The sequence below is a fragment of the Panicum hallii genome, chromosome 2, assembly GCF_002211085.1.
Source record: "Panicum hallii strain FIL2 chromosome 2, PHallii_v3.1, whole genome shotgun sequence".
NCBI classification, from domain to species: domain Eukaryota; kingdom Viridiplantae; phylum Streptophyta; class Magnoliopsida; order Poales; family Poaceae; genus Panicum; species Panicum hallii.
In genome coordinates this window covers 55,524,775-55,552,662 of record NC_038043.1, presented here as the reverse complement: position 1 = coordinate 55,552,662, position 27,888 = coordinate 55,524,775, and the positions used below count along the sequence as shown (strand labels likewise).

Sequence of the window (27,888 nt, the reverse complement as noted above, 5' to 3'; positions counted from 1 at the left end):
TCCACGTGGCCGTCCCCCACTGGCCAGGAGGCCCGCCCTATCATCTTGGTATTGTCGGGCGGCCCGCCCTGTCATTTTCTCTGTGCTGGTATTGTTGTCCGTGCTGTTGGTTGGGATGTGGGACTGTTACCACTTACGGCTGCTCCCGAGCGATCACTTATCTAATTATCTAAGGACGGAGGGAGTATACTGCAAACAACAACAGAACAGCAGTATCGGATCTTATTTAGTATTCAGGGACAAACAACAGAGCTAGTATATAGGTAATTGCAGAGCAAAAATCAAGCATCCCCAATCCCAATCCTCTCTTGTGTGGCTGCCTTTGCTTTGTTCGGATTGAAGCGGTCGTGTCGCCACCGGCAGATTATCCGGCCGCTCTCTCCTGTCTTGTCTCCAGCAGCTGCTTGTATTCCATCCCATCCTTCGCCCGCGGCCAGCCTCCAATCCCGGCCTCGGGTGCCCTGGGGGTGCTATATACAGCTGCCACTGCCACTGACTTGGCCATCTTTCCTAGCAATCCACACGTACGTCCACTCTACTACTCTCTCGCAAACCATAATGCCGGTGAGCAGGATCGCCGTGGGCGCTCCGGGCGAGCTGTCGCACCCCGACACCGCCAAGGCCGCCGTCTCCGAGTTCATCTCCATGCTCATCTTCATCTTCGCCGGCTCCGGATCCGGCATGGCCTTCAGTGAGCACATCCATCCATCCATCTCTCTTCATCTGCTTCCATCTTGCATTGTACTGCATTCTTTTTATTTATAATTATTACCACGTGCAGGCAAGCTCACCGCCGGCGGCGCCACCACTCCCGCTGGCCTCATCGCCGCATCTCTGGCGTACACCCTGGCCCTCATCGTCGCCGTCTCCGTCGGCGCCAACATCTCCGGCGGCCACGTCAACCCGGCCGTCACGTTCGGCGCCTTCGTGGGCGGCAACATCACCCTCTTCAAGGCCGTCGTCTACTGGGTGGCGCAGCTGCTCGGCTCCGTCGTGGCCTGCCTTCTCCTCAAGATTGCCACCGGCGGGGCGGCCGTGGGCGCCTTATCGCTGTCCGCCGGCGTGGGCGCCTGGAACGCCGTCGTCTTCGAGATCGTCATGACCTTCGGCCTCGTCTACACCGTGTACGCCACCGCCGTGGACCCCAAGAAGGGCGACCTCGGCGTCATCGCGCCCATCGCCATCGGCTTCATCGTCGGAGCCAACATCCTCGCCGGCGGCGCATTCGACGGCGCCGCCATGAACCCTGCCGTGGCCTTCGGCCCGGCCGTCGTCACCGGCGTCTGGGAGAACCACTGGGTGTACTGGCTTGGCTCCTTCGTGGGCGCCGCCATCGCAGCGCTCGTCTACGATATCATCTTCATCGGACAGCGCCCGCACGACCAGCTGCTCACCACCGACTACTGATCGCCGGCCGACCACCACCATGCATTCCAATCGTTGATGATTCCCTTCCATTCAACTCCTGTCCAAATCCAAATAATAAGATCCATTTCTAGTGCCTTTTTTCTCGTTCTTGTTAATTATATATATACTAAATCTATTTTCTTGGTCAAGAAAGAAAAAAAACATGTGGAGTATGTACAGAGTCTGCCAGTACTGTTTACAAGTTATTGCTGGGTCGAAATCTTTTCTTTTTTCAGACCAAAGCACATTTATTTTATTAAGAGAAGGAGAGTTACTATTCCATGAAGAATGATGCAATTTCGAGAGAACCGTCAGAACTCCGGACTCAGAGTTACGAACCACCACCAAGGTAGTGGAAATTAAACCAAAATTACACGCCGCAACACACAGGCGGTTAAGCACAACCAGGCAACCAGCACAGTAAAAGGCTAAAAGCCCACACCCTGCAAATGTAGCTTTTTTTTTAAGTGGAAAGTAGGAATTTTATTACTTGAGTAGGATACACCCTGCAAACATACTTTTTTTTTGAGAGAGAGAGGCCCTGCAAAAAACATAGCTTAGCACGCCAAGACCCCCTGAACAGAAAGCCCAGTGTGCAAAGGCCCGGCCCGCGTCACAAGGGCAAGCATGGCCCGTGGGCTGCATCTCCCCACATCCTATCCTCCTCTATGGTGGTGGTTGTGGTGGTGGTGGTCGTCGTCGAGTCCTCAACCAAGGAAGGGAAGGGAAGGCACCCAATCCCATCCGATCCCCCTCGATGGCGGCTGTGGATCTATCCAAGCTGGTGAAGGAGAAGCGCTTCTGGGTGGCCTCCTTCCTCGTCGCATGGGCAGCCGCGCTGCAGGTATCTAGCTTCCTCCTATCGGTTTGCCTTCAATTCAACCCCCCATCCGCCTCCGATTCCAAATCCAAAAATTTCCACTTCCTTGTGCATCAGGGCCACATGATGTGGATGCAGCGCCAGGAAACCTTCAAGCACAAGTTCGGCGCAGACGCCTCCGACGCCTCATCCTCCTCGGATTCCTCCTCCAACTAGCAATTTTACCACCGGATGCGCCAGATTAGGGGACATGTAGCAACTCTTGTCAGCCTGTCTGTGGATTTGTTCATACTTTGGGTCTGGGAAATGAACCTCTGCTGCCTTCCCCTATCTAGCATTCTACTAGCCATTGCCTAACATGCATTCTAGTACTGTAGTAGCTCTCACAACAGCTGCTGTTTTCTGAGTTAGTACATGCACTGGGAAAATCAGTGTCTGTGAATGACTTCCTACCTGCTAGTGCTGCTTATGATTCTCAATTATGAATTGTTACTGTCAAGAACTTAATGTTGAGGCATGAGCAGTTACCTCAAGTTAGTTATCTGCATGGATCTCGCATTGTTGAGGGCCTGAGAAGATAGGCTGTCGCTCCATGTGTTATTGGAGACACTGCAAGAAAATGCAATTCTTTTGTTTCGCTTGACTTGCATACATCCAGTACTCTAGTAATGAGCACCTATCTTTAATATGATGAATAAATTGTTTGGTTGAGCAAAAATATACGATGTTCACATGCTATATCTTTGTGTTTTTAAGGAGTTGCAACTTCCGTATTGATATATTGTCCCAACACAAGTATTGTGGGTGTTAGGAAATGGTGCCTTTTGGTGCTGCCTGACCAGTAATAACCTAGTGTCACCTTCCAGTGTTGCAAATAAAATTTTCCCATCATCAGGCCTAAACTAGATCTAAGATGGGAGTATCACTCTTACATGTTCATGCAATCATGCCAGTGAAAGAAAACGGTTTAAAGATGAGGTGGTCCTGCAATCTTTCAGATCTCAAAATAAAGTGAGGAACAACTCAGGGAACCCTGTGCTGTGCTGAGAAATCAGCAGACTGTCTATTTGTAGGCTGGACTGAACATAAGCAGTATACATTGGTGCTCACTCAATCCTACCAACAAATTCAGTAATGAATAAGCAGCAGTGGCAGATCATCCACTGTTTGAGTAGTGCACCCGAATGTGCCTCCCATCGAGCACCTGTTCAGCAATTACAGTACAAATGTGTGTTAGCTACAGAGACAAGTGCATGAAAAATCAACAGGGAGAGAGAGAGAGAGAGAGCAGTGAAGATAGATGACTTGCCTCACCGTTCATCTTGTGCGCTGCTGCTGCAGCTTCATCTTGTGAAGAAAACGTGACAAAGCCAAATCCTTTTGACTTGCCCCTCGTTGGATGGCATATAACCTTCACTGCAGTGCGTATTCAAGAATCAGATTACGATTCGTGATCCACGCAAAATAAACACATGAGTTGATATGAATACCTGCCTGCAATAACATCACCATGTTGAGAGAAAGCGTCCTTGAGAGCTGTTTCATTAGTATCGTAAGAAAGACCTGCACTTTGGAAGGCAGCGATCAGCAACTCGCTCCCTCCATTTCAAATTGCAGGTCGTTTCGGCAAATCTAAATACTATAACACGCGTACTAAAATCTGTATATCTAAAAACGACCTCCAGTTTGACACAGACGGAGCACCAGAGTCGCGCATGCAGCTAATTCTAGCTAACAAGAAATCCATCCATCCCTTCCCTCAAAAAAAAGAAAAATTAGATGCCAAAACACCATATGATATGATTCAGGTGCTGGCGTGGGAAAATCATCATATCATAGAGGATTAGAGGATCTGGCAGCAGCAAGCAATCGCAATCGGAGAAATCATCATTCATACCATAGAGGAGAGGAGAGAAGGATTTACCACCGACGAACAGTTTGGAGGTGCATCCGGATGAAGACGCGGCGGTCCGATTGAACAGCTTCCCGAACGGAGTCGCAGCACAGCGGAGGCGCAGCAGCGTCCATCCTCTCCGATTCAGTGCCATCTATCTCCGCCAAGAACGAAACCTTTGTTACATGTCACTGAATGTAAGATAGTAGCTAGTCAGATCCGCACGTCGTGCAAGAAGACGCACCTGCGGAGCGTCGATCTGTCCTCCCCGATTTGTCCTCTCGTGCGGCGGCGCGCGGGTCTGAGTCAACGAGGGGCTTGTGCGCCAGCGCTGGCGTTGATGAGCGAGACGCCGAGGGAGCCGAGAGACGGACACGAGTCGCGGCGGATCGATGAGCGAGACGCCGAGGGAGCCGGGAGACGGACACGAGCCGCGGCGGATTGATGGAAGCGAAAGCAAGACGAGGGATGGGAACGGAACGAAGAGTTCACTCTGCAACGCATCGACTTCTAGCGGGCTCCGAGCGTGATAGGCTTTTGAAGTAGGCCAAGATACTGCAATCGTTGAGTCGTTGTGTTTAATTTATTTGCAGATCGCAAAACAGATGCTATGCTCATAGTGGATTTGTTTGTTAGATTTCTACTCCTAGTTCTAGTTCTAGGATGCAAGATGTTTTAGTTTCGTTCTAAATCAGACTTCTCGAGGTTTAACCAAGTTTGGGATTGAGAAAATTTCACTTACGAAACTAAAAACATCTTACATTTTGAAATGGACATAGTTATTCATGAACACAATGGGTATGATTTACTGTCAAAGCACAAGGTCAAAGCACATTAACTTGGAATGAACAAATTCAACCGTCAAAGCACAAGGTCAAAAGCACATTAACTTGGAATGAACAAATCCAACCGTGTTACGACTCTTTCGCAATACTGTCCAACTCTATCAACATAAACAGTACATCCGTTCCTTGCGAGAACCACTATCAAGTTAATGTTATATAGATCCTGAATACATACTCAGCTCCAGAACCCACACTTACAGGTGAGGGCTATGGTTTTTGAACGGCAGGACACAAGAGTAAGTAACATACTTTACACTATCTATAAGAACGACTACAAAGATGCGGGACAACGATTTTGAAGAGATCCTCCCCTCGCCATTCCCCTCGCCAACCTCTCTTGGATCAGCCAGCACAGAGACGACCACGGATGAAACAGGCTTCATACTGCCAAAGCTCTCATTCTTTGGTGGCGTTTTGAGACGCTCTGTGTTGTTGGATGTTGAACCTCTTAGAGGAATGGCCTCAGAGTATGAAATCCTTCTGTTCTTCACCGTGTGGGGATGAGCAGAGGGAAGATTTTCCGTAAAATTCTGCATCGAGTTTGGCATGGCATTTGAGTAGACAGGAACAATGCCATTTGCATGAGCTGAAGATGGAGATACATCAAACTGGAAAACTTCAGTGCACATTCCTGAGCTCAGCAAGGGACCTGAAAACAAATGGAGTAGTCACACTTTAGAAAACAAAGGAATAAACAGCCACAGTAAGCACAGTTAATAGCAAGTACAAATGAATTCAATTATAATAATGAAGCTAAAGCAGATTTCCATTAAAAACACTAACGAAGCTTCAGCCTTAACCTACAACTGAATTATCCAAAAAATATCAACATGAGAATTGATGCATCACATATGCACATGCATGTTAACACAAGAACGAACTTCTATAATGACACTTATCTACCTGACCTACTAACATTCCACATGGTATGATGGTAGCTACTTTCTAGGTGGCCTACTAACCCCCAAAATAAGATTTATTACTAATGCTGCACAAGATACACAAGCATAATATATGCAAATATGTTCTGTTCCAGTCATAACAACCTCCTATTTACAAAGGCCTTAATCATCTTCAAGGGTGCATCTTCTTGCTAGTATTGAAAGCAATCTAGCAGCTGATCTTCAGACCTCATATATCACTACTAGTATCAATTACCACGACAAGTGCCATAGCAACATGATATGTAGGCCAATTCAAACATAACAAAACATTAAATCAAATCAAGTATGCAAACTTTATGGCATCTTACCAGACATCGCTTCACTAAACCACTGTGGCAGCAATCCATCATCCTCCCTATACATGTTTCCATCTGCTGGAGCCAAAGCCATCGGTTTATTTTTCATTCCTGTAGTTGAATCCATAACCTCTCCAGCTTCCAATGATGCCACATAGCCAGGAATCGCCAAGCTAGTCTCCTCCTTTCCTTGGTTTCGAGGACTCTTCCCATCATAGCCAGACATTCGCAAAGAAGCTTTCTCACTTGCAACAATGGACTTAATAACAAGATTACCATTAATCTTGACATGCTTCCCATTCTTCGGTAGATACAACAGGGCTGGAAGTGTCTCGCTTGTACTCTGTGGTGGCTTTGGATCAATACTATCCGAGACACTATCACGAGGCCCCTCAACAGCCAGCACCCTCCCATGATGAGATGGACCAAATGCAGCACCTTCTCCACCATCAACTGAGCCATACATCCGATTTACTGCAGGAATCAAACACCCACAAAGCATCACGAGGCACAGCAATCCCAGGAGGCTAACACTTGCAACCTTCTTGGTCTTCCTAGCCTTCTTGGCCGGTGGCTCTGCTGTAGCAGGTGCAGGCTGCTGGGGTTTCAGACGAGGAATTGGCACGAGCGGTACCTGCGATCCACGCATGGCGTACGCCGGATGCATCCACGGCATCGGCAAAGGGTACACCGCGGGGTACATCGGCAGCGGCGGGGCGGTTCCGGCGGCACCACCCAGCTGCTGCTTGAGAACGGTGTTCTCGGCAGTGACGCAGGAGATCCTGGCGGAGAGGTCGGCGATGGTGGCCTGCATGGCCTTCACCTTACCCTCCAGCTCTTCCACGTACTGCTTCTTCCTCTGACGCGACAGGTGCGCGCTCTCGCGGTTGCGCACCAGCCGCGCGCGCCGCTTCGCCTCGTCGTCCTCCCCCTTCCCCTTGCCGCTGCCATCCGTAACGCTCGCGCTCCTCGAACAGGATTCCGAGGACTCCTCGTTCCTCAGCCCGCCGTCCCCGCCCGCGCCGGAAGAGGACGATCCCCCCTCCGGAGACCCAGCCGTGGAAGATGAGGTCGCGAGCGGCGGCGGCTGTGAGAGCTGCCCATCCGAGGCGAAGAGGTCGAGGTCGAAGTCCACGTCGAGGTCGAGATCCTCCAGATCGAAGTCCTCGAAGGCGAAGTTGCCGCCGTCAACGGGCGCCTGAAATTCGGGGAAGGGGAGGTCCGCGAAGGGGTCCGGCGCGAGGAGGGTCGGCTCCGCCATGGGGCTTTGCCTTCGCAGATCCGATCACGGCCGGCGTACGCGCATACACGACGCCGGGGAGGTTGGGGGGTTGGGTTTCGCGGGATCGCGGTCGCCGCCGCGGTCGCGGAAGCGTGCGGGGATCGCCAGAAAAAGGTGGGGTCTGGGGAATTTGGTCGTCGGAATCGGTGGGGTTAATGCGTCGCCGTGTTGGAGACGAAGGCGCCGTGCGGCGTGGCGAAGCTGGACACGTCTGGAAGCTTCCCTGGGCCGCCTAGAATGGGCCTAGGCGAAAACTAGGCTGGTTATGGTAATGGGCTAATGTTTGGGCCGTATTTTTAAATGGGTCGAAATTCTTCTTGTAGGGTACTAGTAAGCAACACAGGTTGGGGAGGAAGGCCCAGGGTGATCCGGCATGGCGACGCTCGCAGCCCGCCGCCTCCTCCTGCCGCGATGGGTGGCCGGCGGGCGGGCCCGGCTGCTCGGCACGGCGGCGGAGGCTTCTCCGGGAGGGGAGGAGGCGCGAGGAGGAGGGGAAGGTGGAGGTGGACCAGACGGCGCGATCTACGTGAAGAAGCCGGCGGCCGCCGCGGCGGTGACGACGCGGGACGAGACGTCCGTGGCGATGCCGACGTCGTTCATGACGGGGTCCGTGGTCGGGAAGCGCTTCTACCGCGACGCCACCGTGCGGCTCGCCGACGACGGCAACGGGTGGACCGTGATGCTGGACTACCGCACCCTCAAGTCGCCGGCCAAGCGGCCGCTGAAACTGCCCTCGCGCGCGCTCGCCATGGCCATCGCCGCCGAGTGGGAGTACCAGGTCCCGATCCAATCCTTCTCTATCCCTCTCTCCTCTACAGTATATTCTTGAAATGTTGGAGAAGTTCCTGTTACTGTAGTGCAGTGTAATTTCTCCTGGTCCCGAATTTTTACATTGGCCTATTGATTTGCAAGTAACTTCAAATGGTATGGATTGAAACTGTCTGATTAGAGACTAACTCATCCTGATCTCACGAGCTTAGTTCTCCTTGTGAATTATGAAAGAATTGCTGTGACTATTCGTTTGGCATTTAAAATTAATTGTGTCAGCTTTCTATCCAGAGGCGTTGAAGAATGAAGAAATCAAATCATATGAGTTTTGGTGGTTTTGGCATGGTAGTGTTTGTTTTTATTTCTTCTCTTTCTTCCTGTGTCATGAGTACAATAGTTATGGAGATTTCTTCTCGAAGAGAACCAAAGACAAATGATCTGAATGCTTAATTACCACCAACACCAAGTCTGATCCTTTAAATTAGCACTACTCAACTTAGTATTTATGCTACAGTTAATACCTATCCAATTAGCTAGTCATCTCTGCAAATGCAAGAGAAGTCAGTTCCTCCATTAAAGTTACTCAGGCATCAATAAACCTCAAATTCTCCTCAGTGGTCATTGGTTTGACCTATATATGCTACTGGTTTGTTGCAATGGCTCAACAAAATAGGTATTTAGTGCTCAAGTCGAAATAATTCATCATGTTATAAGTAATTAACTTGATTCTGTTGCTCTTTTAGCATCATGATATTATCACTCCAAAGAGATAGTTTGGTAGCAATATGGTATCACATGGTAGAGTTGGTGCCTTGATATTTTCTTTAACTGGCTTGTAACTGGCACAAATGTTAGGGCCTCTTTTCTTTATTTGGTGACCAGAACCTAAACCCTCATTAGCGTCTTGGTTCATTGTTTTTTTTTGCTTTCTTTTTAGGCTCTGTGTATCCTACTAATGCAGAGGCCGGGAATGTTCAAGGAATTTTTATCAACTCAATGTAAAAACATTGAATTAATTAAATTTCCCTTATAGAAAAAAAAAGAACCTAAACCCTCAACCCTAGGGCCTTGACAATTTCTTCATCAAAATATTAAATTGCCTTATTTGCAGATCTTATCATACATTTATTTTCTTAATTTCTCGTGCTATATAGATTAATCCTGAATTTCTTATTATGGCAGGAGTCGGATGGAATTCGACCTTTTACTATGCCTCTCATGAAGCTTGCTTGCACTGCATTGGAGAGAGTTCCTTTGACACGTGCAAAAGTAATTGATAATTTGATGAAGAAATTTCATCAAGATTTGGTGTTTTGCCGTTCACCTGCCGATAGTGAACTGACCTTAGGAGTTCATCGTAAGTTGGGCTCTCATGACTTTGTGTAGTAAATAGATTCATATGAACCGGTAGTGTTTTAAGCCCCTAGATCTCTTTTGGTGGTTGATTAATTATTTCTGTTTCCCTCCAATACTATAATTTTTTATCCTTAATTTATGTTTGTAGAAAAGCAGAAGGAGAAAATTGATCCCATACTGGAATGGGTAAACACAGAATTTGGGTTCAAGCCTATTGTATACACAACCTTTTTTGGTGGCAAGCAAGATGAGGGCCTCACTAAGGCTGTAGAAACTGTTTTGAAGAAAACAACTGATTGTGAATTGGCATCCATTGATGCTATGGCTGCAGCAGCCCACTCCCTGGTGATCCCTCTTGCAATGTTTAGAGAAAGGTTGGGAATTGATGAGGCCATTGAGTTGATCAGGCTAGAAGAAGACCACCAGGTGTTTTTCTCGCATTCATTATCTTCCTCTATTTTTTTCTGAAGCATTTGCCTTTTATTTTGTCTTAAGATGTTTAAATTCACTCAGGTTGATAGATGGGGTTTGGTTGAAGGAGGTCATGACGTTGATATTGCAGATCTTAAGGTGCAAATGTCTTCGGCTGTTGTGTTTCTTGGACTTTCGCGGGGGATGTGAACCATCATGTTTCAAATCCACAGGCTGGTTAGTTTTTGTTTGTCTCCAAGGTTGTATGAATTTGTATGGAGAGTTGTAGAATAATAATTGCCCGCACAAGGTCAATAGCAAACATAGTGCCTGTATCCGGCCAGTGCTGATGTTAGATTTTGGTTTTTGAGTTGCCAAAAAAATTGTTGAGTTACAAACTACGGAACCTAGCATTCCTTCGGCTTTCAGTGGCCTCTAGTTTGGTAATGGTAATGCCAAAATGGTAAGAACATTTCTGGGAACGAGTTTTGTAGTCAGTAGCAGTGCTGGATTGATCCTACTATCTTAGCATTTCTCGGAGTATGCTTCTGCATTGTCCAGGTCCAGTAGCTGCGCAAGCATGTGGATCCATCATTTTTAGCCGTGCTGCAAATTTCTGGTACTAAGTATTTGCCAGGTATTTTTCGCTAGGCACTGCATTATCTTCTTCTGTTAACCCTGCCTCTTTTTTCTTCTTCTTCATAAAATGGTTATGTGATGTAGGCGTTGTAGTGTCAAACTGTCAATGCCACTTATTTCAAAACATTCATTTAAGTTCTGCCGGCCCTAGCACTCCACTACTCCACGACCACGATCTGCATTTGCATTCTCTGGACTTTGCATCGCCAAAGTCAGGGGAGCTACAGGTGCATGACAGTGAGAGGAGAGACAAGACGTTACGCCACCAGGGGCGGATCCAGCGGTGGGTCTGGGGTGGGGCTCGAGCCCCTCCTACCGCCGGGAATCCTATGAAGACTCCTTAAGCACCTCTACAAATTTGAGGAGGAAGAAGGAATGAAGAGGAAGTGGGAGGAGGAAGAAGAACAAGAGAAGGGGAAGCGAGAGGAGGAAAAGGAATAGGAGAGCTCTTGAGCTCAATCCTGCCTCCGCCACTGTATGCCACGGTACCACGGATCATATGGCGACTCTCTTCTTTCCCTCACGCCTCAGCTACACGCTCCGGCAGAATTTGTTGAATGACCAAATCGCCGGCAGTGATTTCGCAACACATTCGGCTGCAGATTACTGAATCCCATTCTCATGAGCATACCATCGTGCGTCCATCATCTGATCAGCCTGCGGCGTCTCGTCGCTGTCGCCGCCTTGGCCGGCGCGGTGAACCACCGCGACGGCAACCTCCGCCTCGCGCCCTCGCGAGCAGAAGAAAGACCCGCCGCCGAGATCCGCACAGAAGCACTGACGTGAGGTGCTTCTTCTGCACATCTCATAGCTTCCGGTCAACGCGGAGGCGGAAGCAGCGGCGGCCTCGCGCGCGGCGCGGCGCGTACGTGTCCGCAAGCATCTTCGCGCAGATTTTTTTTTTTAAAAAAAAAAAACTTCGCGCGGATCACATGGTGATCCCCTCAGACCTCCGTTTCTGTTTTCAGAAAGTCCCTCACAAGTCGGCAAACCCGTTTCCCGGAAGTCCCATCACAAGTCGCCAGGCCGACAGCTCCATCTCACCTGCTCGGCGGCTCATCGTGCACATACATATACCTCACGCGGCTCACGCGGAAGCAGAGTCTGAGCAAAGAGATCGAGCAGAGCAGAACAAGGCAGACGGGGAGAGAAGAAAGAAATGGAGGCCAGCGACCAAGGAGCAGGAGCAGGAGCAGCCGGCGCCACCGCCGCGGCCAAGCGCCCGACGCCGCCGCCGCTGCCGCTCTCGGTGCGGATCCAGCTGGCGGGGCTCACGGTGGCGATCGACGCCGTGGAGCGCAGCGACGGCACGGTCAACCGTTGCCTCTACGGCGTCATCGACCGCCTCCTGAGCGCGCGCCCGAGCCCGCGCCCGGACAGGTCCGGGGTCCGCTCCTACGACGTGACCATGGACGCGTCCCGGGGCATCTGGGCGCGCGTCTTCGCGCCCGCCGCCGCCGACCGCCCGCTCCCCGTCGTCGTCTACTACCACGGCGGCGGGTTCGCGCTCTTCTCCCCGGCCATCGGGCCCTTCAACGGCGTGTGCCGCCGCCTCAGCGCGGCGATCGGCGCCGTCGTCGTGTCCGTCAACTATCGCCTCGCGCCCGAGCACCGGTGGCCCGCGGCCTACGACGACGGCGTCGACGCGCTCCGTTTCGTCGACGCCAACGGCGTCCCGGGGCTCGGCGCCGAGGTCCCCGTCGACCTCGCCAGCTGCTTCCTGGCCGGGGAGAGCGCGGGCGGCAACATCGTGCACCACGTCGCCAACCGCTGGGCGGCGCGGTGGCAGGCGTCGGCGAAGCGCGTCCGGGTAGCCGGCATCTTCCCCGTGCAGCCCTACTTCGGCGGCGTGGAGCGCACCGAGTCGGAGCTGAGGCTGGAGGGCGTGGCGCCCGTGGTGAACCTCAAGCGCTCCGACTTCTCGTGGACGGCGTTCCTGCCCGTGGGCGCCACCCGCGACCACCCGGCGGCGCACGTCACCGACGAGAACGCCGACCTGGCGGAGGAGTTCCCGCCCGCCATGGTGGTGGTCGGCGGGTTCGACCCACTGCAGGACTGGCAGCGCCGGTACGCCGACGTGCTGCGGCGCAAGGGGAAGGAGGTGCGGGTGGCGGAGTACCCGGACATGTTCCACGGCTTCTACGGCTTCCCGGAGCTCCCCGAGGCCACCACGGTGCTGCAGGACATGAAGGCCTTCGTCGACAGCCACAGGGCCACGCCCAAGCCCGCCGCCGCGTGATGAACTCAACTCTGTGTTGGTTGATCCATTGTCACAACTAATAAGTGCTAATCACGTGGTAATAAGAAACAAAATGATTCATCTTTTCCCTTTTTGTCATGTGGTAATTGCCACTAACCTATCATGTAGTTGGGATCTGCTTAATCCTCATGATTGAGACGTGAGATAATGCGAGGTCTATCTCACCAACCAGATCGGCTGCATCACGTGCTTATTTGTTTATACTTCATTCATGCACCCCAGCTGCCCACGTGTCGGAGAACGCAGAAACCGAACGGTAGTAGCCGGAAGTCTGGAACTGGACGGAACCCATCAGAGTGGCTGGATGGAACAACCAGGCCCGCCTGCCGGCCCGGTGCGCGTCCAGCTGATGGTCGTCTTCGCCGGCGCGGCCGCCATGGACGCCGCGCCGGCGATGGCATGACCGCATGAGTCCACGACGGGCGCGTGGAGCCGGTGCCATGCCATCTGATGTTTGCACCTCTGCTGGCCCGAGCGACGCCAGGCGCCGACGGCGACGCCTCATTGAGTTCGATTGGCTCACATTGGATGGTTGCAGTGCTGAGCACGTCCAGCACGATTGGAGCAGGATAAGGCGGCCATGTGACCATTGATTGTTGACGATGACGGGCGACGTTGCCACCGACGACGGAAAATCGCAAGACCATACCATGTCAATATGTGTGGCTCCGTACTCCGCAGCTAGATTCAGCTAAGAGCGAGGGCGAGATGGCAGCGGGCGCCGGGCAGGACGCGGCGCGCGCGCCGCCGGCGCTGCCGTGGACGGTTCGTATCCAGCTCTTCGGCCTCATGGCGACCGTTGGCGCCACGACGCGGCGCGACGGCACGGTCAACCGCTTCGTCTTCAACCTCCTCGACCGCCGGGCCCGCGCCAGAGCGCGCCCGGACGGGTCCGGCGTCCGGTCCGCCGACGTCGGCGTCGGCGCGCCGCACGGCCTGTGGGCGCGCTTGTTCTCGCCGTCGGGGGCGGCCGGGGCGCCGCTCCCCGTGCTCGTCTACTTCCACGGCGGCGCCTTCGCGCTGCTCTCCGCGGCCTCGGCCCCCTACGACGCCATGTGCCGCCGGTTCTGCCGCGAGCTCGGCGCCGTCGTCGTGTCCGTCAACTACCGCCTCGCGCCCGAGCACCGCTGTCCCGCCGCCTACGACGACGGCGTGGACGTGCTCCGCTACCTCGCCTCCACCGGCCTCCCCGGCATCGATGTCCCGGTGGACTTCTCCCGGTGCTTCCTCGCCGGGGACAGCGCCGGCGGCAACATCGCCCACCACGTGGCGCGACGCTGGACAGCTAGCACCACCTCCTCGGAGTCCCCGCCTCCGTCCAACCCAATTCGCCTCGCTGGCATCATCCTGGTGCAGCCGTACTTTGGAGGCGAGGAGCGGACGGACGCGGAGCTGAGGCTGGACGGCAAGGCGCCGGTGGTGACCATGAGGGGCTCGGACTGGGCGTGGAGGGGGTTCCTGCCGGAGGGCGCCGACCGGAACCACTCCGCCGCGCACGTGACCGACGAGAACGCCGGCCTGGCCGACGGCTTCCCGCCTGCGATGGTGGTGATCGGCGGGCTCGATCCGCTGCAGGACTGGCAGCGGCGGTACGCCGACGTGCTGCGGCGGAAGGGGAAGGCGGTGCGGGTGGTGGAGTACCCGGAGGCCATTCACACCTTCTTCTTCTTCCCCGTGCTCCCCGACTCCGGCAGGCTCGTCACGGAGATGAAGGCGTTCATGGATGAGAACAGCGCGTCCGAGCCGGCTGCTGCCTGATCGACGAACCACCATTTGGAATGCCTGGTTCTTTGTGTTGAAATTACGTGCTCAGAGTAGTGTACGGAGTATATTTGGGATCAAACCATCTCCACCCGTTGGCAACGGACAACTTGGCAGACTGGTGCCTCGTGGCCAGGAAACGATTTCTTGCAGATTGGAAACGGAGGAAAGGATCTCTGGTTCTTTGGTCATACTGATTGCATGGACAGTATGGTATGAGCAGCACTCGATAGTGTTGAGTAGTACAGTCGGTTGGGTTGGGGTAGTCTGTCGCAGCGAGGATCATAGAAGACGGTGTGAATTCAGAATTGGACGTGATTGTCGCTGTTACTGTAGACTGTCATGTATTGTCGGTTCTTTCTTTTGTTTGTAGTTTCGTCGTGGTACATCCGTGTGTAATAGGATAAGGGCAATTTAGTACTCACTTGGTTGCGTTGTGTAAGGTTCATTGTATATTTCTCTTAATCTCGGGAAAAAAAAGTAGTGTACTCAATCTAAACGCGAAGATTGATTGGGACTTGGGAGCAGAACTCTGCAGAGTTGCAATTACAGAAATTCCAGCATGCCAGATGAAAATTGGAAGTGGTGTTTTAGCCATAGATTTTTGAGATTACTCCTTGGCTGGCTGCAGTTTTATATGTTTGAATGCCTGGTGTATCCATCAGTTTTCGTGTGCTGTCAACAGTTTTGCTGTTCAGTTACTGATTCTGTTGGACTTTTTTTTTTCAAAAACCTTCTGTTTGACAATTGGATTCGTCAACCATCAAACACAACGTACGACCATCCACAAATATTTCCTGCATTTCAGACACATATCATTCAGACTTTTACCTCGGCAGTAACTCAACAATATACACGCCATGCATCGCCTGCGAATTCAGACAGAGTCAAAGCCGGCGATATAGCGCTGCCGCGGACCCGTCGCGGTGCATCCGGCGCCACTGACCTTCAACCGAGCGTACTCATATGCGGCGCCAACGCCGGCGCCGGCAACCCCACGCGTATCCCTTTCTCCGGTACTGAGCCACCGCGTTCAACTGGAGGCTAGAACCATCCGATCCTTGAGAGCTGACGCCACCTTGGTGGCTGGCGGACGGCGGCGAAGGGTGCTTGCTGGGCTTCAACATCACATCCTCAGAATATGGACGCCGCGGTTGCGACGGCGTGAACGCCATCCTTCCTCGTCCATGGCGCCGCCTGCGTTCTACTACGCAGCGGGGGCGTACGACGCCACGGAGAAGGAACGAAGGGCGTCTTGGACGCGCGCTCCGTCTAGAACAAGGTGCCGGAATTGGGCACGCTGGCCAACGCGGCGAGCTGTGGATGCGACCGGGCGGAAAGCAATTTCATACTCCATTTGACAAGCTAAGGACGAATTGAACAAGATATCCTCTCGGACTAGAACTTGAAGCTGAGCCATTCCATTTGCTATGTTTGAAATCCATCGGATTTTTTTCTCTGCCTCGTCAGTTTTAGTTTGATATATGTTCTCTTCTCTCTGCAAAAGTAACTTACCTTGATGCAAGCTTCTCTCTGCAAAAGTAACTTCCCGCGGTAGCAAGCGAGTCCCCTCCACCCCCTCTCTGAACCAAAGTGACCTAGACCTCTAGAACGCACCTCTCTGAATCCCCCTCCGTGCTGTTTTGTACACCGACTCTTCACTCTCTTCTCCGGAGTTCAGACTTCAGTGACTCGAGAGCCAAGCTTTACTTCAAAAAAAAAAAAGGACTCAAGAGCCCAGCTTAGCCCACCATCTCGCCTCTCCTGTGTAGGAAAAGGTTTCTTCAAGGACGTCAGACGTTACAGTTTCAGAGTCTGAGACTGGTGGGCTGAAACCATGACTTCTGGTCTTGGGTGTGGTTACATACTTGGCGTTGGCTTGGCCTAGCCGTGACCTAGAGTCAATGAGCAATGACACATGCATGTGTGGCGCTGCTGTCTTCATAGCTCCTGGGTTGCTGTGCCGACACGGATGCCGGCCGGCCCGCCGTGGCTGAGCAGTAGTGCGTGTCCGTGCCATGGCGCCGAGCAGCGGCGTAGAGGAGCGCAGCGTCCACATGGCGCCGGCCAGGGCAAGGTCAGGCGTGGCTTCGTACGCTCTGTTGCCTCTGTCGCGCGGGTTGAATGGCGCGCAATGCATTCACATGGACAACAGTCGTCCTTCACTACTACAACGTGGCACCCTTCCCGACCGACGAGCCTTGGCAGCTCGTTCCTCCTGTACCGCGAGTCAAGGTAATAACACTGTACGGGTTCGTTTGGAAGGGCTCCAGCTCCTTCTGCCAAAACACTATTTACTGGAGCCGATTTTTTCTCTCATCTCCCTTCCTGAATCGGAGCCGGTTTTCTCTTTCATAGAGAGAGAGTCCTTCCCAAAGGAGAGAAACAGGTGAGCGTTGCCAGGAGGAGTTGGAGCCGGCCGGAGCCCTGTTAGACAGGCTCAATCTATACAAACACTACATATACATGGATATATTCTTATAGAGAAACGTACATATGTCTATAATAATATCTAACTTGGTGTAGAGAAAATAAAATAATTCAACTAAACTATAAATGCATCGAGCATGCAGTCATCTATTTGCATGAAAAAAGAAAAGGCTACACGCAACCAGCCGACGGCTAGAATTACTGCTTCAGACCATGCTCAATGCGACAGTGCCTCCGCGCAATCAATTCTTTTTTTATAAATATAAGACGGCTCATGAAGCAGTGACGTACCACGCTTTGCTGATCTGCTCCACGCCCATCACTGCTCAACTCTGACGGTCGGAGGAGCTCGGTGTCGTCTGCAACTGCAACGCCGGGAGCTTGCGAGGGGGAGAGTCGGACAGAGATGGGAGCCAGCATGTCGAAGACGCAAGAAACGGGAGCCACGGCGCCGCGCGCGCCGGCGCTGCCGTGGACGGTGCGGCTCTATACCTTCGGCCTCATGTCCGCCACCGACATCGCCCAGCGGCCCGACGGCACGGTCAACCGCTTCGTGTTCTCGCTCGCCGACCGCCAGGCCCGCGCCAGCGCGCGCCCGGACGGGCTCGGCGTCGTGTCCGCCGACGTCGCCGTCGACGCGTCGCGCGGCCTGTGGGCGCGCGTGTTCTCGCCGTCGCCCAGGGCCGACCCCGCGGCGCCCGCGCTCCCCGTGCTGGTCTACTTCCACGGCGGCGGCTTCACGCTGCTCTCCGCGGCGTCAGCCCCCTACGACGCCATGTGCCGCCTGTTCTGCCGCGAGCTCGGCGCCGTCGTGGTGTCCGTCAACTACCGCCTCGCGCCCGAGCACCAGTTTCCCGCCGCCTACGACGACGGCGTGGACGTGCTCCGGTACCTCGGGAACGCCGGCCTGCCCGACCTCGGCGTCCCGGTCGACCTCTCCCGCTGCTTCCTGGCCGGGGACAGCGCCGGCGGCAACCTCACCCACCACGTCGCGCAGCGCTGGACGGCCACCGCCTCTGGCCCCTTCCGCATCGCCGGCATCGTCCTGCTGCAGCCGTACTTCGGCGGCGAGGAGCGCACGCCGGCCGAGCTGAGGCTGGAGGGCGTGGCGCCGGTGGTGAACATGCGGCGCTCGGACTGGTCGTGGCGGGCGTTCCTGCCGGAGGGCGCCGACCGGAACCACCCGGCCGCGCACGTGACGGGCGAGGCCGGCCCGGAGCCCGAGCTGGCGGAGGCGTTCCCGCCGGCGATGGTGGTGATCGGCGGGCTGGACCCGCTGCAGGACTGGCAGCGGCGGTACGCCGCCATGCTGGAGCGGAAAGGGAAGGCCGTGCAGGTCGTGGAGTTCCCGGAGGCCATCCACGCGTTCTACGTGTTCCCGGAGCTCGCCGACTCCGGCAGGGTCGTGAAGGCGATCAAGGCGTTCATGGATGAGACGATGGCGGCGCAGCCCAACCCAGCCAGATCCTTGATCCATCAGTGACCAGAACCTGAAAAATCGTGCCTACAACTTGCCGATCGATCGTGGACCAAATCATCCGTGGCTATCGATTTCATATCGCTTCTTGATGTTTCGTTTGAAAAAAAAATAAAAAAAATCCTTCTTGCTGTGAAACTCTGAAAGTATTCAGAGTAGCTGCCTTTGATCGAGACGCGATCTTGGCTAATAAATTGTAGTGTTGCTGGCTCGGCTGCAGGGAGGAGAATGCATTTAGTATTGGCAGCATGAGGCCCATGCTGTTGATATGCACATTTCATTTTCAGGATCAATCAATTGTTAGTCAGACCGAGATAGTCCGAACTCAAACTTTGTTATCGTGTGCTACATACAATGTAACATACGCACGTTGAGCGTAGCAAGGTGCTTGACCTGCATGTTCTCGATGACATTGCAGTTGCCGCACAGCAAAGTCGAAGCCGAACACCTCAGTCGGCTGAGCACCCGGAGGCACCGTATTCTATCCTCTCCAATCCCCGTCGCGTCCTCTGCTGTGCTTGCTGCATCATTCTGCCGCGGATGCCGGCCTCAGCGAAATTATAAAATCGAAGAGAGGGGATTCAAAAAATTGGGTGGTTGCTAGGGCGCACGTGTCATGCGCTATAGCACCATCAGATGGCGGCGTCAGGCCGGTGTCCGCACACGGTCAAGCCACAGCTACACGAGGCTGGGTACGGCGTGCCCGCGAGGCACGTCGCTGCTCAGCCTGGCTGCCTTATGAAGCAGCGCATCTCTACTACGATCCCCGGCTTGGGATTATTAGCTTCCTGTTTTTAAAGAGAAATACAAAAAAAATACACTCACCTAGCTTCGCGAGGCTCGACCCGGGCCGTTCGCGGCGCGTCCGCTTAACCAACAAAACGGCCCGAGATAAGTTCGCAACTAGGCCTGGCTTGATGAGAGCATGGAGCGGCCCAGATTCTGGCCCAGGACCATCGGCCTCGTCGCCTCCTTTCCCCTGTACAGTCCCCACTGGCTCTCAGGCTCTCTGCCGCAGCCATTGCCTTCCTGGCTCCTCTCCTCCCTCTTCCCCGTCTCGCCTCACACCATTAAACCCCACCCGCGCGCGCGGCGGCCGGCGGCGAGCCCCACCCACCCAGGCACGCGGAGGAGGGAGCGGGCGCGCGGCAGCACCAGGGGCAGCCATGGGGACCCTCGGGCGCGCGATCTTCACGGTCGGCAAGTGGATCCGCGGCACGGGGCAGGCCATGGATCGCCTCGGATCCACCATCCAGGGAGGCCTCCGCGTCGAGGAGCAGCGTAAGCATCCGACTCCCTCCGTCCGCTCCGTCTACCTCCCCATCCCCCACTCCGCCGCCGGCTCCTTGCTCCAGCCTGCGGTTGTTTCCTACCAAGGATGGGATCGGGTCTTCATCAATCATTTCGATGCGGCGCGGAGCTAGCTGTATCCCATCGGTCAGCTCGTCGTGTTCGTCTCTTAGGACCTGTTAGTGTCAGATCAGGCTGATTCAGTGGCGTCCGCATTCATTGGTATGCTCGCAGTTTGGGGTTGTTCCCAAGAGGGGGGAGAATAACACCGAAGCAGTGTTCCTAGATTGGATTAGCTTTGGATAATGGTAATGTGATCTGAAGACAGCTGAGACGAGCCTGGTCTTCAGACTCGACTACTAATTTCCCCCTTTTATGTGTACCGTTTGTTTCCATTGTCGTCACCTATTTGGCTATTTCTTTTTGAAGTGATTTTGTATATAGTTTTCTCTTCCCTAGCATCATAATAATGTCATTTCCTCATGGTGTCACTATGCTGCAACCAGGAAATCACAGGCTTCTGCATGACTTGTACACAGTGATGAGGAATGTGGGTTTGTGTCTTTTAGGGCTGCACAGTTAACTCCGCCTACCATATTAGAGTAGTTATGCATATATGACTTCTGCGATGTGCAAAGCCATCAATCGTTAACTGCTTAGTTACCATTTCATATGATGTTTTCAGTTTCAAGGCATCGTACGGTCATGAATATCTTTGAGAAAGAGCCAAGGATCCATAGAGATGTGTTTGTTGCTCCCAGTGCAGCGGTCATTGGTGATGTTGAGATTGGACATGGATCATCAATCTGGTACGGCTCCATTTTGAGAGGTAAGACCATTTTCCTTGCTGAAAGTTAAGTTATAGGCAATCTCAAAATTTACGACTTGCAATGATTTGATATCGGGGCATTACATTCCTTTTATTTATCAACATAAGTAACTTTGTCACAGAATTGGGGTTTGTTAAAGGCACCTAGGACTGACATTCTACATCACTACTAGTCAATGTGGCAAGAATGCAATATAGTTTCTGTGTAGGCTAATTAACTACGTCAATTCAGTTAGTGGAGAGCTATAGTAATGTTCAAATTGAACTGTTTTTTTTTGTTCTTGTCTTCAGGTGATGTCAACAGCATTCACATCGGATCAGGAACAAATATACAAGACAATTCCCTTGTACATGTTTCAAGAGCTAACATTAGCGGGAAGGTCCTCCCAACCATAATTGGAAGCAACGTTACAGTAGGTCAGTAAATACCTTTTTAGTGTATTGCTGCTTAATGCTGAGCTTCATTTGTTTCTGGATGATTGATTAACAACTAGCCAAACTAAACTTCTTACAGGTCATAGTGCTGTTTTACATGCATGCACCATTGAGGATGAAGCTTTTGTTGGTATGGGTGCCACTCTGCTTGATGGAGTGGTGGTTGAAAAACACAGCATGGTTGGCGCAGGATCCCTTGTTAAGCAGAATACAAGGATTCCTTCTGGAGAGGTTATTTTCTTATGTTCTCATAAGCTAGTGTTCCAGTTGATTTATTGGCATTATGCACTTAATTACATCCATTCCATTTCATTATTTTCCTGTACTTTTAGCCAATGTTCATTTTTCGTTATACTACTGCGATGGAACTCTAAAACCCAAATGTTTGAAAGAGTAGTGACCTGCATGCTCCTTCCCTGAAAAGAATAATGCAATCCATTTTTGCTGTGGTGGGACCTTGAGTAGCTTTTCTTTTGGCAAAGAACTTGCATTCAGAAACAAAAAAAAGGATTTTAAAATATACTCCCTCCGTCACAGAATATGAGATGCGCACGTATTTCAGGATTTAAACTACCTTTCACCAAAATTAGTCTCATATGATATTTTTTTTTTACAAAATCATATCATATATTTGGAAGATTCTAGTTATCTGCATGCTCCTGCTGTGAAGAGTCCTGCAGCTCAATGCTGCTGTACTGGACTTAGAGCCTTAGTGCGTTTTTTTTTGGCAAAGAAAATTACTGTTGAAAACTGATAAGCCTTACTTCACAATATAGTTTTATAAATCTAAACTGTTATTATGACCTTTACTATTGAGAAGTGAGAACTGCCTAAAAATGTTGTTGGCATGCTTCCATTTTAGGTTCCATGCTATGCTTATAACTTGGAAGCTTATATTCCAGGTTTAATATTTAAACTGGTGTTTGGTATGGATCTTTTGAATTTACATTAATAAGAAAAGGAATCGTGATTTATGTGATTTCATTGCTGAAGTTTCTGTTCCATAACACAATCAGGTCTGGGTTGGTAACCCTGCCAAGTTCCTAAGGAAGCTTACAGAAGAGGAGATCGCGTTCATTGCTCAGTCAGCAACCAACTATATCAACTTAGCCCAGGTCCACGCAGCTGAGAACGCCAAGAGCTTTGACGAGATTGAGCTCGAGAAGATGCTTAGGAAGAAGTATGCGCACAAAGACGAGGAGTACGACTCCATGCTTGGGGTGGTCCGTGAGATCCCACCTGAGCTCATCCTTCCTGACAACATCCTCCCGCACAATGCTCAGAAGGCTGTCGCCCGCTGAATGCTTCCTCGACCCCCTCTTGGGACGCTTGGTGTTGTTGCCTGTTGACTTGGAACATTTTGACACGAGTTTGGGTATCATTTCTCTGCTGTCCCCGCCCAATAAGATTGGGTCGAGCGTTGTTTTAGGATCGACCGTATACACCACCTCTATTTTGAACTGCAATGAAGATAAGCTCAAGATTTCTTTTCGCCATCTTATGAAGAATTCGTAATTGAAGTGGCTCTGTTTTTTGCTCTTTTGCTTAATGCCCCGTCTGGTTTTTAGTTCCTTGATGACTTTTTTGTTTTATAATATAAATGCTATGTATGCGATGTAAGTTGTCGTAAGTGGCTTCCCTGTTTCTGTAGACTTGTTACGGATATGGCATGTAAATTCTTCCTGATTACAAGCGCTTGCTGCTTCTCATGAACCAGGTTCTACTCTCCCCGGACCGTTCGATAGAACAAACACGGCTCAGATTCAATGAAATGTTGCCAGAGATTTTCCAGTTTGAACTAGTACAAGACATGGCTTTATTCAACGATTGCACACCGAACTGTGCACGGAAACAGCAAGAACGGCGAACAGGGAACACCACACAAACGTAATCTCCATCTCCAAACGAGGATCGTATGTATCTAAACGGCACGCTTGGACCTATGCTCTTTGACGAACAGCTTCATCTCCTCCACGAGCTTGCCGGAGTCGGCGAGCTCCGGGAACGCGTGGAAGCCGTGGACGGCGTCCGGGTACTCGACAACCCGCACCGGCTTCCCCTTCCCGCGCAGCGCCTCCACGTACCTCGCCTGCCAGTCCTTGAGCAGGTCGAACCCGCCGACCACCACCATCGCGGGCGGGAACGCCTCGGCGAGCTCGACGCCGTCGCCGCACACGCGCGCCGCCTCGTGGTCCCGGATCGCGCCCTCCGGCAGGAACTCCCGCCAGTAGTGGTCCGTCCCCGCCACCGACAGCGCGGACACCCTGTCGAGCGCGACCTCGGCGCCCGTCCGCTCCTCCCCGCCGAAGAAGGGCTGGATCAGGACGGCGCCTGCGACGCGGAGGCTCGCCGCGGGCGACGTCGCGGACATGGACGCCCAGCGCTGCACCACGTGGTGCGTGATATTGCCTCCCGCGCTATCGCCGGCGAGGAAGCAGCTGGAGAGGTCGACGGGCACGGTGACCACGTCGGCCGGCAGGGGGTTGGCGTCGAGGTAGCGTAGCGCGGCGACACCGTCGTCGTACGCGGCGGGGAACCGGTGCTCGGGGGCGAGGCGGTAGTTCACGGACATGACGACGGCGCGGAGCTCCCTGCAGAGCCGGCGGCAGAACGCGTCGTAGGGGCGGGACGCAGCTGAGAAGAGCACGAACCCGCCGCCGTGGAAGTAGACGATGACGGGGACCGGCGCGTCCGTGGCCGCATCAGCCAACGACGGGGAGAAGACGCGCGCCCAGAGGCCGCGGGAGGCGTCGATGGTGACGTCGGCGGAGCGCACCCCGGAGGCGTCCGGGCGCGTGCTGGCGCCCGACTTGAGGTCGCCGAGGGAGACGATGAGGCGCCGGATGCTGCCGTCCGGGCGGTGCGCGAGCGCGAGCGCGGCCAGCTGCACGCGCACCGTCCACGGCAGGGGCGGCGTCCGGCGCCCGGCGCGGTCGTCGTCAGAGCCGCCTGCCATTCCTCGCCAGTCTGTTCGCCTGGGAGTACGCGCCCCACAGCACGCTCTCGCAGTGTTAAACTAATTATTCAACTAATTAAGCGTGCAAGGGACGGAGACCACGAGGTGCCAACTGCACCGTTGCCCAAGTTGCAGTAGTTTTATGTTATCGTCAGTGTAGTTTAGGACTACACTATTACAGTGTGCAATTGTTTAGGACTAACTACTACTTTATGTAACACAAATCTGATACTAGCTATGCCAATTCTGAAACTGCAATACCATTTGCTTCCTAAGGTGTGGAAACCAATTCCTCTTGCACAGCACTGTGATCGCCTTCCCAACTGTCAAGTTTCCCCTAAGGAGGATAGCACGAAACGAGCGACCACAAAACAGTGACTCCCACTTTACAGCAGCCAATGTCAATCTCACCGACGCTTCTACCGTCTTCCGACGCTTGAAAATGCATCCTTCCCCCCACAACTTCGACGTCACCTTCGAACGCCCTGACCTGAACTGTCACCTCCCCCTGCCTTGAACAGAAACAACACGCCGTGAAAGCTCGATCCTGCCATCACCAGCGACAGGCAGTCTCTCGCCTCCAGTACCAGTACCAGTGGAGAGTGTGTTGCCAACAGGCATGGGACTCCTGTCAGTGAAAGCGGTGGTGAAGGCGGCGAAGAGACCGCGGTAACAGTCTGGCCACGACCCATGAACGAGTCGCGCAAGTATCGTGGCCTCCACGGAGAAAGCAATGTGGCCAAGTCTAAACTCCAGTGTGCTCAGCTTGCTAGTGTAAGAACGGCTGAACAGGTGCGAAAACATGATGGCGTAGCATCTTAGTGGCGCAACTAGGAAGCTCAGGTGCTCATCCTCGGACTCGGTAGCGCCCTTGATTGCACATAGGTTGCGTTGAGCTGTTTGCCATTGATTCCGGTGCAAGTAAAAGGCACTCTAATTCTACACGCATGTGATAGATCAGGAAGCGATGAAACCTGATCGCCATGTATAACATGCTCTCTTTTTACAAGCTATCAAAGGTGGTCGCTGATCTTCATTCGATGGGCAGTAACGAGATTTCGGAAGGGCAGGCAGGTTAACAAATTATCATAGTTGCGTTAGGCAGCACACAGCAGGAGACAAACAAATAAAACAACGAGCGATACACAAGAAATGCTACGACCTTTTCGGTGAGGGTTTGGCACTCATCTCTTTTGCGCTGGAAGATAATATTGCGATTTTCGGAACTGATTGGAAGGATAGTTTCCAGAGGAGATATGCTGATGATGTACTCATACCATGGGTTGGGACTGCCGTAAATCTTCGTGATCAACCCCGTCTCCGCTGCTCCTCAGACGTAGCTTCAATGCGTGATCGTTCCTTCCCCGGCCGGCCGATCCTAAGCAAGCCGGCCGGACGCTCGCTCTTAAGGAAACGTTTTTATTTGCATTGTTGTGCGATCAAATAATGAGCTAGGGCGACCAGTACCGGAACGTACGAGGTGATACCGAAAGCATTACTACTAGTTTAGTACCAGCTAGCTAGTATCTTAATGCGTGTTAAGATCGGTCGTTGGTTAGGGCAGCAGCGTGCTCTCCCTTTCCAGCAGCATGAATGATCTAATGTTGCTAGCTGTGCTGCGTGTGCTCGTCCTCCATGCATCAGAAAAACTCACTCGCTGACCATCACTTTAGTTTCCAGCGACGCTAGCTTTTGTACGAATGCACACACTGGGCAAACAATGAGGTTAGTTTAGTAACTACGACTCCAGTGTGAAGAATCATTACTCTAAGCCAAGTGCCAACTGATCAATTAATTTTATGCAGGGAAAGCCATGACCAACCTAATGTACTCTACTCCAAACTGGAGGCCGGATGACGTGCATAAACAAGTTGGAGTTTCCTCCTCCCTCTGTGAGTTGGAGGAATGTAATGTCCAATGTATCATGTTAGTTGTCTCATACTACTAATGTATCGTATGACACATGTAAACATGTCCCAGCTGTTTCTACAGCATAATAAGTTGTGAAGAATTTATACGGATATCATGTTGTATTGGAATATTGCTTCAGGCAACAGGATGATATTTCTTTTATAAAAAAAGGAAGAGGGATAAATGCAAGATGTACTACCAGTCAAAGCCAAAGCCAGCATGCTACCATACACATTCGCTGCTTCTGGTGCAGGGGTGGTACGGTGCTGTAATTTCAGGACGAAGATGCGGCACAGCATGATCATGTTTTAGACGCAGATGACCAACACCTTCGAACTATCGTACAAATCTCCTTTCATATTTTTCTGATCTAGATGAATTTCTTATAAATTTTTTAGTTTAAATTTAAATATTTTTAATTCTTACAAAATAAAAAATCACCTTGGAAACCATCCAAAAGGCCAAATTTACCTGATTTCTACAGTTAGATAGTCTGTGTTATTCGGTTTTGTAGTTGAACGTTGAAAATTGAATTTTTATGATAGTTCAAGAGTGCAAGTATAAATCGGATTTTTCCCAATTATTAACCGTGATCCAAATAATGGGGCAATTTGTAAAAGATCAAAGCCGGCAGCACGGCGGTGCGCGTAGATTCAGCACCCCCATCTTTCATCCTCTGTCGAACGAGATCATGTGTACCACGCGCGTTCAGCCACCGCCTCGATTTCAACTGGAACCACCGTCGGCAGGTTGTAGCGGGTGCGTACATGGGCGTCTTCGTCGTGTGCTCCGCCTCGAAGAAGATGCCGGAATCGGGCACGCTGGCCAACGGCGCGCTGCCGCTGTGGATCACCGTCACCGTGGCATGGCAGAGTGCCAAACCTCTCCCTCATGCCCGCGCTTCCGGCAGGGGGGCTTCAAGCCCAAAAACTCGGCCAACCGCCGGCCGTCCCTCTCCCACCGGAACCGGTCCTTCCCCGCCGCCACCGCCTCCGCAACACCTCTCCTCTCTTGGTAGGGTGGCGGAGGTCAATCCATACGACCGTGGATGGGTTTCAGTCGGATTGGAGTTCGATCCGCTCACTGATTGGAGGGAATTTTCCTTCAATTCGTCACGGTCTTCATCAACAATCAAAAACCAGAATTCCCGCTCACAGTTACAGTTAGCTGTGTCATCATTAGGGTTAAGCATTACCGCTGGAATCATCTCTCTAAAGTCTTTTCTTTCTTCTTTCAGTGTTCCATGTTTGAATGCCCGGTCTATTGACAATCAGACTACTAACTGCGACCCTAGACGAGCACATGCATAGCTCTTGTTATTCGGTAATGCTTCTCCTAGAACGTCCGACGCGGGGTGAAAATATCGAACGCACACATACGCCAGGTGACTGCCATCCAGCTTCCCACCGACACCACACACTCCCGTTAATTCTTTTTACCGTAGCTTTAGCTTCTTTGTCTCTTTTCAACCTTATCCATTCGTCCTGATCCTTCATCTCCATGACACGATGCCTCGGCATCGTGCGCGGAGGCCACCGCCGGCGACTCATCCAGCACCGCGGAGGCGCATGCAGTGTAGGCCTTCCCACAACTGTACCGAACGTGCGTACGCCTCGGAGTGCCCATCAATGATCAATGGTCTGGCGGATGACAATTGTGGTCTAAGCCACTCGATTTGTAGCATCCTAGCACAGTATGTCGATTTGAGTTGCTAGAGGAATAATTCCAGCATCGAGGTGTTGAGACACTAGCAACGGGGATTAATTTTTGGTGTATATTTTTGATGTTTCAAATGTTTGATTCTGCTGTTGCAGATAATATTTTTCAATATTGCGACGGGTGTACGGTTGATTAGGTGGTCTAAATTCGATTATTTT

General features: G+C 52.3%; 9 protein-coding genes across 10 annotated transcripts; 6 read left to right on the top strand and 3 right to left on the bottom strand.

Moving 5' to 3' along the window:
- Positions 1 to 12: 12 nt before the first annotated feature.
- LOC112879915 (probable aquaporin TIP1-2) lies at positions 13 to 2,872 on the top strand. Its single transcript, XM_025944347.1, has 3 exons — positions 13 to 691; positions 782 to 2,251; positions 2,345 to 2,872. The coding sequence occupies exons 1-2, from the start codon at positions 559 to 561 to the stop codon at positions 1,405 to 1,407; spliced, it is 759 nt and encodes a 252-aa protein (XP_025800132.1). The 5' UTR covers positions 13 to 558; the 3' UTR covers positions 1,408 to 2,251; positions 2,345 to 2,872.
- Positions 2,873 to 3,032: 160 nt separating this feature from the next.
- LOC112879916 (glycine-rich RNA-binding protein 2, mitochondrial-like) lies at positions 3,033 to 4,701 on the bottom strand. Of its 2 annotated transcripts, none has more exons than XM_025944348.1 (5): positions 4,366 to 4,701; positions 4,152 to 4,298; positions 3,722 to 3,790; positions 3,542 to 3,643; positions 3,033 to 3,431 (listed from the first exon to the last, which is right to left on the bottom strand). In XM_025944348.1, exons 2-5 carry the CDS (start codon positions 4,273 to 4,275, stop codon positions 3,334 to 3,336), a joined length of 393 nt encoding a protein of 130 aa, XP_025800133.1. In that variant the 5' UTR covers positions 4,276 to 4,298; positions 4,366 to 4,701; the 3' UTR covers positions 3,033 to 3,333. The 2 variants fall into 2 exon arrangements, with proteins under 2 accessions (XP_025800133.1, XP_025800134.1); XM_025944349.1 differs by having other exon boundaries at positions 3,537 to 3,643; positions 4,152 to 4,275; positions 4,366 to 4,682.
- A 283-nt stretch (positions 4,702 to 4,984) lies between these two features.
- Positions 4,985 to 7,656, bottom strand: LOC112879909 (bZIP transcription factor 60-like). The gene is made up of 2 exons (XM_025944340.1): positions 6,219 to 7,656; positions 4,985 to 5,615 (listed from the first exon to the last, which is right to left on the bottom strand). Exons 1-2 carry the CDS (start codon positions 7,465 to 7,467, stop codon positions 5,161 to 5,163), a joined length of 1,704 nt encoding a protein of 567 aa, XP_025800125.1. The 5' UTR covers positions 7,468 to 7,656; the 3' UTR covers positions 4,985 to 5,160.
- Positions 7,657 to 7,831: 175 nt separating this feature from the next.
- On the top strand, positions 7,832 to 10,505 carry LOC112879914 (ATP synthase mitochondrial F1 complex assembly factor 2). Its single transcript, XM_025944344.1, has 4 exons — positions 7,832 to 8,266; positions 9,439 to 9,613; positions 9,761 to 10,038; positions 10,126 to 10,505. Exons 1-4 carry the CDS (start codon positions 7,862 to 7,864, stop codon positions 10,231 to 10,233), a joined length of 966 nt encoding a protein of 321 aa, XP_025800129.1. The 5' UTR covers positions 7,832 to 7,861; the 3' UTR covers positions 10,234 to 10,505.
- Positions 10,506 to 11,473: 968 nt separating this feature from the next.
- LOC112879910 (probable carboxylesterase 18) lies at positions 11,474 to 12,995 on the top strand. The gene is made up of 2 exons (XM_025944341.1): positions 11,474 to 11,527; positions 11,631 to 12,995. Exon 2 carries the CDS (start codon positions 11,822 to 11,824, stop codon positions 12,899 to 12,901), a length of 1,080 nt encoding a protein of 359 aa, XP_025800126.1. The 5' UTR covers positions 11,474 to 11,527; positions 11,631 to 11,821; the 3' UTR covers positions 12,902 to 12,995.
- Positions 12,996 to 13,220: 225 nt separating this feature from the next.
- On the top strand, positions 13,221 to 15,213 carry LOC112879912 (probable carboxylesterase 18). The gene has a single exon (XM_025944342.1). It carries the CDS (start codon positions 13,631 to 13,633, stop codon positions 14,678 to 14,680), a length of 1,050 nt encoding a protein of 349 aa, XP_025800127.1. The 5' UTR covers positions 13,221 to 13,630; the 3' UTR covers positions 14,681 to 15,213.
- Positions 15,214 to 17,420: 2,207 nt separating this feature from the next.
- LOC112882702 (probable carboxylesterase 18) lies at positions 17,421 to 18,786 on the top strand. Its single transcript, XM_025947818.1, has one exon. It carries the CDS (start codon positions 17,520 to 17,522, stop codon positions 18,594 to 18,596), a length of 1,077 nt encoding a protein of 358 aa, XP_025803603.1. The 5' UTR covers positions 17,421 to 17,519; the 3' UTR covers positions 18,597 to 18,786.
- An 808-nt stretch (positions 18,787 to 19,594) lies between these two features.
- Positions 19,595 to 22,632, top strand: LOC112881756 (gamma carbonic anhydrase 2, mitochondrial). Its single transcript, XM_025946609.1, has 5 exons — positions 19,595 to 19,871; positions 20,566 to 20,709; positions 21,001 to 21,126; positions 21,224 to 21,375; positions 22,161 to 22,632. Exons 1-5 carry the CDS (start codon positions 19,757 to 19,759, stop codon positions 22,443 to 22,445), a joined length of 822 nt encoding a protein of 273 aa, XP_025802394.1. The 5' UTR covers positions 19,595 to 19,756; the 3' UTR covers positions 22,446 to 22,632.
- A 254-nt stretch (positions 22,633 to 22,886) lies between these two features.
- Positions 22,887 to 24,104, bottom strand: LOC112881755 (probable carboxylesterase 18). Its single transcript, XM_025946608.1, has one exon. It carries the CDS (start codon positions 24,098 to 24,100, stop codon positions 23,066 to 23,068), a length of 1,035 nt encoding a protein of 344 aa, XP_025802393.1. The 5' UTR covers positions 24,101 to 24,104; the 3' UTR covers positions 22,887 to 23,065.
- Between the last annotated feature and the right edge of the window lie 3,784 nt (positions 24,105 to 27,888).